At 34.4% G+C, this 9223-nt stretch overlaps 2 protein-coding genes across 2 annotated transcripts; both read right to left on the bottom strand.

Moving 5' to 3' along the window:
* Window positions 1–44: 44 nt before the first annotated feature.
* CYP38 (cyclophilin 38) lies at window positions 45–3468 on the bottom strand. Its single transcript, XM_021443587.1, has 7 exons — window positions 3082–3468; window positions 2524–2814; window positions 2207–2406; window positions 1285–1520; window positions 753–895; window positions 568–639; window positions 45–485 (listed from the first exon to the last, which is right to left on the bottom strand). The coding sequence occupies exons 1-7, from the start codon at window positions 3265–3267 to the stop codon at window positions 258–260; spliced, it is 1356 nt and encodes a 451-aa protein (XP_021299262.1). The 5' UTR covers window positions 3268–3468; the 3' UTR covers window positions 45–257.
* Window positions 3469–6384: 2916 nt separating this feature from the next.
* Window positions 6385–8894, bottom strand: LOC110427916 (bidirectional sugar transporter SWEET7b-like). The gene is made up of 6 exons (XM_021443558.1): window positions 8790–8894; window positions 8323–8359; window positions 7577–7796; window positions 6893–7051; window positions 6622–6741; window positions 6385–6522 (listed from the first exon to the last, which is right to left on the bottom strand). The coding sequence occupies exons 1-6, from the start codon at window positions 8821–8823 to the stop codon at window positions 6385–6387; spliced, it is 708 nt and encodes a 235-aa protein (XP_021299233.1). The 5' UTR covers window positions 8824–8894.
* Between the last annotated feature and the right edge of the window lie 329 nt (window positions 8895–9223).

Below are 9223 nucleotides of genomic sequence, written 5' to 3'. Positions count from 1 at the left end.
TTTAAATTTTTTTTAAATATTATGCTTCACTGATACAACAAGCATTTCGTACGATATCCTTTTATCACATCTGATTATACTGGAAAGGAAAATGAGAATGTCCCTCTTCAGGATGCCAGTACATTATTCAAAGAAGAACACATTCCCAGCGGGAAATACCATAATTCTGGTCAAATTGAAAGATTACAGAATGAATTGAACCCCATGAAGCCTTACTGTTTTATTATAAATTTGTCCCCGCACTACAAAAAGAAGTTCTAGCCAGCTATCTTATAACTTGGATTGACTAGATTATCCAGGCCAGATACCACTTGAATTGACTCTATAACATCACCAACCTTGAGATCGGCCAAAATATCCTGATTTTCTGTCACATAACCGAACACTGCATACCGGCCGTCCAATATATTGGCATTACTAGGTGTTAGCTCACTTTCTTTTAACAGCCAGAATACCTGGCTCGAGGCGGAATTATCCTCGAACTCCTGCCAGAAATAAGAAAGGGACAGTCACAGAAAAGTGATAACAAAATACCGGAAAAACAAAGTTTGAATTTTGAATTCTCACGTCTCTGGCCATTGCCATGGTTCCAAAAGCATTGAAGGGGAGTTTTGTTTGAGCCTTGTATAGACCAAGCTCCTGTGGGATCGCAAATAGCCAACTCTTTTCAATTTTGATTAAAGTGTTGAATTGATACAGTTTTTATTTTTGTTTCGGTCTAAACTTTGATATGAGAGAAAAAGAAAGCTTACCTCCAGCGTTGCTCCATAGAAAGGTGCTTTCTCCCCATTCACCATGATTTCTAACGGTATTGTCCGGGTTTTCTCAGTACTAGGATCAATAAAACCCTGTGCAGGACCTTCAGGATCTCCAGTTTGAACAACGAACCCATCCGCTGCAGCAAATCCAAGGGGAGGTGTAACTAAAAGTCTAAGTTTATCTTTCAAAATGGCCTAATACTAGAAGTAATTAGCTTAGCAGTCAATTTGATGTTGATAGTAACAATTGGAAAAGAGTCTGCAAACTATCACCACACTATCATCAATGCTGCTTGGATTTTACACTATTAGACATGCTACAAATCAGCAAAGATCTGGATCTCAATAATAATTAAAATGTGTTAAATAGCTGATTCTATTTTGTTCATGCTAGAACAAATCAAAAACCATAATAACAGAATGATCTTTGAAAAGCTTCGGTATTCCAAAGGCAGCCAGCAATCTTTTGAATATTTTTCCACAACCCACGAAACTAGGAACACACCAAAGCAAAAATAAAAGTTACCTCTCTGAATTTCCATGCCATCATAGAAGCGCCTTTGCACCAGGTCAACAAAATTCCCTGCAGTTACCGGGGCATTATACCCATCCAAAACAATATGGAACACACACTCCTCTAGATTAGGATTGTCCTTGACTTTGACCTTCATATCCACAGCTGCCCTCCCCTTCAAAAGAGGCAAACTTTGATATTCTTCAGGTACTTCATATGGGAAGCCATCCACCATATCCTCTTCAACACTGCAGAAATCCAATGCCCCAGGAACATCTCAGCTGCAGTCAATGACAAGGTATCTATGAGAATTATTTATTTTAAGAGGCTTAACTTTTAAGTCCTTCCCAACTTTTATGATGAAAGTATGATACAGTTTTTAACGCATTATGAGCAGCCCACTGAACCTTTGCAAGCCAAAAACCTGTATGTAAATTTTGTTAGTTTAGCATTTTTCACTGACTTGCGCCTTTGCTTGGTGCCAACTGCCGCGGCACGGTTCATATATGCTTGTTTGTCATAGTGACTACACAGGCTTGCAGTTGCAGACCTTAACCCATTTTGGTGCACTTCTTATACCCCAGACAAAAGCAGAGCGATGGAATTTTGCCTTACACCTTGAGCAAGCATTAAAACTTGACCACTATATGACAGACACACAGGATTTTAAGCAAACTACAGATTATGTCTCACACCTTGAGGGACTGCGCTTAGAAACATAAAGGGACAAATAGAAATCAAGGCTAACTTCATATGTTGGCAACTAAGAAACCCTACCATATACAAGGATCATTTTGAGTTGATTTTGAAGAGCTGCTGGAAATTAAAGCAATATTTGTTGTTTGATACCCACTCTTGGTGGAAGGGTGTAAAAATTAATCAGAAGGAAGCTATCTTCAGCTCTATGCTTTAAAAGTTTTATTGAGATACTCACTCTCCAACATATTGAAGCAGCTCCCTCTGTTTAGGTGCCACTGCATCTCTATCCCTATCCTCCACAATCTGTTGTAGTTCATCCATCCCGACTTCCAGCTTGTCAAGCAATTCCACCCCATGTTCCTTCTTTGTTTCAGATAATCCCGCAATAATTAAAGTTTTCCCCTGCTTTAGGGCTCGGGATGCTTGCCTCACATTCTATATTTGATACAAAGACAAGGCCTTAGTTATTATGAGTGCAATTGCTAAATCTATTACCAGAAGCATATATAAATATCAGATTCCTAGTTCATGTAAAAGCCCGAGGAGTCTTACTCTCTCAACAGAATCAAGAGCCTTGACACCAGCAATCTTGAGACTCTCAGTTATATCCTCAAGCGGTTTTTGTACTTCTCTAACAGCTTTATTGTTAATTGGCAGTGCATTTCTCAACAATACTCCAGGGTCCTTTATTGGAGGCCCAGAGATTAAAACAGACAAATCGGGCAACGCAGGACTAGCTGCATAAGCATTAGGAGACCAATCCAATGATGGCATTCCAGTTATCAGCCCGGCCGCCAAAACAATGGAGACTGCACATTCCTTCAGAGGAAATGACCTCCCTTTCTGCTCCAAAACCAATATTCGTAACACATCAATTGCATCAAAAACCAAATCTTTACCCCAAAAAAAAAATTCTAACTTTATCATTCCCTTATATATCTTCATATAATTCAAAGCAATAACATCCACCATTCATACAATGTGATCAAATTCATACAGAAAAAATACTTGCACTCCCTAATGATTCATATACATCAAATGCTAAACCCCCCAAAACAGCATCATAAATTCAAGCAATATAAAACAAAAAAAGAAAAAGGAAAAGCCAACCTGCCCATCTTGAAGGTGACATTGAACATGCTTCTGGGAAGGACATTTGGGCAGCAACTGCCTATTCAACCAAGAACTACTCTTCTGAGTCCTTAGAAAGCTTGTACCTTTGGTGGGTATTCTTGGATTAACCCATTTAGAGGCAGCTAAAGAAAAGTAACAGTTGCAAGAGATAATAGCTGCCATTTTAAGAGGTGAGAAAGGACATATACTAATTTCGAAGGTTCAAGAATAAAAATGGGCAATGAGATTTGGTCTACAGAGTTGAAGTCTTAGAGATGAAGAAAAGATAAGGTTGGTGGGTTCCGACAGGAAATAAATAAATGTTGGCTAATACTAGTAGTAACTATTACCAAGGATCTATTAGGATATGCTTCAATAGGGGTCATCCTCACGCTCTGGATAAGATTTGTTTATTGGATTTTGGATCTCTCTCTGTCTCTCATCTTTTTTATTCTATTCTCTTTGTACTGCAATGTGCAGCGTGCTTGTGCCGTAGCAGTACTGGACTACTGTTATTTTGGCATGGGGATGGACTTTATTGCCCAGCTCATTGTAGGCTGAATCCACCTTTGGCATTGGGCTTTTGGCCTACTACAGTGATGCAGAGAGGCCAATCCTGCCGGTGGGGTTGCCATTATTGGAAGATCCAGTGGCCATTTCCTAGCTTTTTGTTGACAGGTGGTCGTGTATTTCATAGAGCCTTGCCTCCATTTCCCCACATTTTCAAGGAGGCAATGCCGTGAAATTGCTAGTCAGGGATGAGAAGGGGCATCGGGTGGCCTTCTATTTGCTGCATTAGGAGAAAAGGCTGCAAAAAACCTGTAGCATAAGGGTTGGGGAGACTTCGTTCTGCTCAAATATCGTAGCATTGGAGATAAAAATGGCGTTTCATGAAGATGGAATTAAGATATTTAGTGCAAATTTTGCTTGTTCAACCTATAGTGTTGAAACTCAGAGAATCACAAGATGTAAATTATTAAAAGAAGAGAGTAGCGGCACCTCTCCAAGGAGCTGGTCAAGCCAGTTCCAGCACCACCATCCACTGAATGAAGGGATTCATGGGAAGGGGGTATTGCATTAGGCTTAGAGTAATTTACCTTAACATTCCTATTTAGTTATAGTTTCTGATTTGACACTTAAATTTAAAAAACATGAATGATATATTCTTGGTTTACTATTGAACCATTAAAATTAACATATTAACATTTTAATATTTCACGTCATTATTTTATATTAAGTTATAAATTCAAATCATCATATCCTCACTTCATCTTATTGTGTTATATTATTTTATATTACATAATAATAATGTGATATAAAATGATCACATAGACATGCCACCCTATCATAAGATGATAATGTGAAATTAATATAAGAGTATAAATCTATTAATTAATAGTTAATGAGTGATAATTAATAATACATCAATTATGTAACATCAATGATCCAAATGTGACATATAATAATAATTGATATTAAAAATAATTAAAAACCTTGTCATAAATAGGGCTTCCTTAAGATTTACGTAAACCAGCTAGCAAAAATGGAAAAAGTTTCTATAACCCATACTGGTATCTCAAAACTTGGCTATCCCAACAGATGGTCTTGTCTCTTTGGAGCAACATTTCCATGGAGTTGGTAGCTAGGGACAGGGCGGAGCGTCCCTTTATCATGCCGCCCCCCTCCCAACAAAATTTTGAAATTTTTTATATATTATAATATTTTTAATAATTTTTTATTAAATAATTAATATAATTAAAAAATAATAAAATAATTTACAAACTTTATTCAATTTTACTCAAATTCTTAATTTTTTTTTTTATTTTAATTTCTCTATCATTTTTCCTTTTCTTTTCTTCCTTATATTGTGAAATTATAAAAAAGTAAAATTTTATTTATTTATTTATTATTTCAATTTTATTCTATTTGCTCATATATTTTAAGTTTCTATATAATTTTCTCTTTTAAATTTCTACAAATCATTAATATATTCTTTTTTTTTATTATTTAGGTTATATCTCCTACTTGTCATAATTTTTATTTTCTGTTATGTGATTTTATTTTTTGATTTTAATTTTTAAAAATTAAAAAATTATTGTATATTAATTTCAAATATAAGTTTTAGTGTTACATTATTGGTTATTTTTAAAATTTTACTAATATATTATTTTATTAATTCTAATTATATAAGAAAAATTATTTTGTTTAATGTCTTTACGTTTTATATTTAGTTGAAAGGAAATTATCTTGAGTATAAGAAAAATTATTAATTATATATATCGTATTTAACAATTTATATTTTATGCATTATAGTTTAAATTTAGTATATTAAACTTAAATATAATAAAATAAAAATATTAGATATTAACTATATTAATTTTTAGTCCTTATATGATAAAATAAAACTTCAAACAAAATGAATGATAAGTTTTATAAATAATTTTAGTTATTTATATTAAAAGGATATTGCCATTTCGAATAAAATTTTCCTAGAGTACTATTATAATTTTTTTTTATTTTTTTATTTACATGTTATATAAAATTATTATTTATTATAAATTTTTTAATTATTAATGGTTAATTCAATATATTAATTTTAAAAATTTTTAATTTTTATTTTTCTTAACATTTGACCTCTCTAATAAAAATTGACTAATTCCGTCCTGCTAGGGATGAGAGTGGTTGTCAAAAACCCATTTGTTTGCTCCATTTCCATGAAGAGGCCATAGAAAAACTAGTGTTTCAACCAAAGGGATGGCCAAGTTTTGCCCTCGATGCACCCATTTGGAAGAAGCTCAGCTGTGCTTATGCCTAGTCATTCCCCAGAGTAGTGGCACAACCGCACCAAGGAGCTGATCAATCTAGCGCCGCAGGCAGCTGCTGCACCACTGCCAGCGCCAGCAGCAGTTGCTATTGACAGTACTACAACAAGAGAGTAGGTTTTTGGCAATCTCATATTATAGCAATTATGATTATTATTGGAGTCGATAAAGAAGAAAAATAATAAGAAATTCAATAGGGCAAAACAGATGAGGTAAGATTTTAATTTCTTTATATACAAAATCCTTAGCAAAACCCTTCAAAGTACTAATATCCAAATTAAGCAAAAACCCAAAATCCATTGCCGGTAACATAAACCAACCGAGAAAATCTCCATCCCATCTACTCAACACAAAATTGAAGTCCTACTCCTATTCACACATTGGGAAAAAAACAAAAGAACAAAGTAAACCGGAAAAGAAATATCTAAATTGTCCCCTTTAATTTGGAACTGCAATTATCTTCCTTTCCTTCATAGCTTTAGACTGAACTCTGGTTAGAGAGCTGAAGCTCTGACTGCTTTCCATCTTCTTTGGTATCGCGTTTCCCAAGGAAGTAGTAGTAGGAATATAAAATGAGCTGCATAAGGCCAAACACTGCTCCAAGGCCGTTGCTTATCTGCAAAGGCATAACAAAATAGTTAATGGGAGTGTAAGAAGGAGAATTTCATATTCAAGATTACTACCGTGGTCAACAATTAGCTAAAGCTAGTTTTACCAGGATGAACACGTCAAGCTGGATGAGGGCATACAGACTCCAACAGCAACCATTAGCTAAGCTGGCCACTGAGAGCCAGAACGGCATATACTCGACGCTCTTTGTGTTGATAACCTTTCTCTGTTAAACACAAGAAAGAGAATATTAATATTAATCTACAGTATTCATCATCAGATATATATATATAGTTCAATTCACCATGGAGATATATATAGTCTTAGTACAGTAACAGCGATGGTGAAGGAAATGGAGTTGAGGAGAGAGACTGTACCCAGACGGCAAGAGGTGAGGCATACATTATGATGTTAAAGACAACACATATAACCCCAACGAAAATATCCCTGTTCTTAAACTCGAAGGCCAGCATAGCGATGACAACCACGATTACTGTCAAAACTGCTTCACCAAGAACGAAAAGGCCTACATGAACCTGAGAAAATAGAGGATTTATTAAGCACAAATTAGAAACTTTTGAAGCCAGACACAATCATTTTTTGAACCTGGACTAATTAATATAGATCAAATAGGTACATATATAGCATCAATCAGTTATAGTAAACCAAACATGCTGCCTTGACTTTTGATGCGTATGGTACTTCAAAAGTGTTTCAGACTAAGAGTACTGATTCGCTAAGGATAACTACATGGCAATGGCAGCAAAACCCAAAATCTGAAAACCCTCATCCTAAGTTGTACCAAATATTGACGCGAACGTGCAATCTAACATACATACTCATCCTAAAATTCTAGCAATATTGATGCCTACGGAAATCTAGCATGCCAAGGGCCATTACTTATATAGAGATATGCCAGATTATGACAACAACAGGAAATTAAGTATAATACCCGCATATATATAAATTCATGAAAATTAAAATGTTAGCCCAATAGGGATGCATAAAATTATTATATATTAAGCTAATTAGTTAATAATAGAGTGGTTATTGGTTCATACCCTTTTCTTCCGATCATTGGCATAAATGACAAATATGGTTAAGTAGATCAACTCTATGACAAAGCCGATGGTGTTGATGGTCAAGACCAGAATGTTGTCCTTGCGAACAATGGGGAGACCATAGAACATCCAGAAAACGCAGTTGAGAACCGTGCACAAGTAAGGATATGGCTGGAACTCCTCCACCGCCTTCTTCTTATGGATTCGGTAGAATGTTGGCCTATATATATATACATAACAACAACAAGAATATATATGCTTCAATCCAATAATCATTCTATACGTATTCACAATATTTATGAAGAAATAATCAGCATTCTATATATATACTTTAGATTTATAAAAGCATCAAAAAAGACTTAAATATCACTTCTCAAACCATACAATTTGTTAAAAAAATATTTATTTATGATAAAATAACACTAATTCAGAAAGGACTTATATATACTCAATTTGATACTAATTAAATTATAAATTCATTTATATATAAAGAAAACACGTGTATCTTTCAAGATAAAACCATAAAAAGGAAGAATGCATATATACTTATCCGTTAAATCAATGACTAATTGAATGCTTATCTCCATATTATTCTTATAAATAATTACATTAATTAGCTAAGCTAAGATATGTGTCCCAATTAATATCAAATCATCTATTCATTTCAAGTAATGTAAGATTACAAAATTAAGAATAATGATAAAGAAGTTTGCACAGAAAATTAGAGAGAGAGAGAGAGAGATTACACTGGGGAGAGGAAAAGGCCGAAGGAGATGATGTTCCCTGTCAAAAACAAAGCCTAAATAAAACTCAAGAAAATAATCATCAAACAAAAAATTATAGCAAAAATTAAAAAGCGTATATAATAAAGTAGAATATCTCTTCAGTCTTCACAAGTTCATTACTTAAATAATGAAGATATAAACGAATATTTTCAGTTCATGTTTACTTTAAATTAAAAAAAAAAAGAAATTAATTCAATTGAAACTGTTTATAATTTCTTCGTTTATTCGACTAAAAAGTAAAGAAAAAGATTATTGAAACACCGATCCTCATCGATGAAAAGCATAGAAACTTGTACTCAGACGACGAGTAAGCAAAGCACATTCAACTTACGTATAATACACCTCGCTGATCATGAATATCAACAAAAAAACAAAAGAAAAAGAAAACTCCAGATAAATTAAGCGGAGAGAAAGAGAGAGAGAGATACCGATAATGCCGACGACGTAACGAAAAGTTCCCATCTTTGAAAGCTTTAGCAGCAAAAAGAGAAGGACGAACACAGAGAGGGATCAGAGAGATATATAGAGATAGCTGTTTGAGGAATTAAAGGGTGAGAATGTGGATATATATATATATATAGGGAGAAAGAGGAAGGGTTTAAGTGGAATCGAATCGGCGTGGATAAGGTTTTACCATTTTAAACTAAAATTGTGATTTCCAAACAAGGAAATTAATTATCCCACCTCAATTCCTCTGTGCATGCACACTGCATGGCTTCCCACCGAGAAGCGGCGTCCTAACGGTTTCCCTAGTTTGTTGCGGCAAAATATTTAATTGGTGTCGACTTTCGATGGAAATTACCAAGACTGCCACTCTTATCCGAAAACATTGCGGATTATTAGGAAAGGCTCTCTGGATTTC

Source organism: Theobroma umbraticum, unplaced genomic scaffold (genome assembly GCF_002168275.2).
Source record: "Theobroma umbraticum cultivar Fairchild unplaced genomic scaffold, ASM216827v3 scaffold_239.0, whole genome shotgun sequence".
Lineage (NCBI taxonomy): Eukaryota > Viridiplantae > Streptophyta > Magnoliopsida > Malvales > Malvaceae > Theobroma > Theobroma umbraticum.
Note: the sequence above shows the minus strand (reverse complement) of the source record. Positions and strands in the feature narration are given on the sequence as shown.

What these genes read in the sequence shown, in the direction of transcription:
- CYP38 (XM_021443587.1), bottom strand. Translation starts at nt 3,267, where the DNA reads ATGGCAGCTATTATCTCTTGCAACTGTTACTTTTCTTTAGCTGCCTCT. An exon ending in GTCACCTTCAAGATGGGCAG is followed by an intron (nt 2,815 to 3,081) that starts GTTGGCTTTTCC and finishes GTTTTGGAGCAG; the next exon opens with AAAGGGAGGTCATTTCCTCT. An exon ending in CCATGGCAATGGCCAGAGAC is followed by an intron (nt 486 to 567) that starts GTGAGAATTCAA and finishes TATTTCTGGCAG; the next exon opens with GAGTTCGAGGATAATTCCGC.
- LOC110427916 (XM_021443558.1), bottom strand. Translation starts at nt 8,823, where the DNA reads ATGGGAACTTTTCGTTACGTCGTCGGCATTATCG. An exon ending in CCTCACCTCTTGCCGTCTGG is followed by an intron (nt 6,742 to 6,892) that starts GTACAGTCTCTC and finishes TGTGTTTAACAG; the next exon opens with AGAAAGGTTATCAACACAAA. An exon ending in AGCTTGACGTGTTCATCCTG is followed by an intron (nt 6,523 to 6,621) that starts GTAAAACTAGCT and finishes ATGCCTTTGCAG; the next exon opens with ATAAGCAACGGCCTTGGAGC.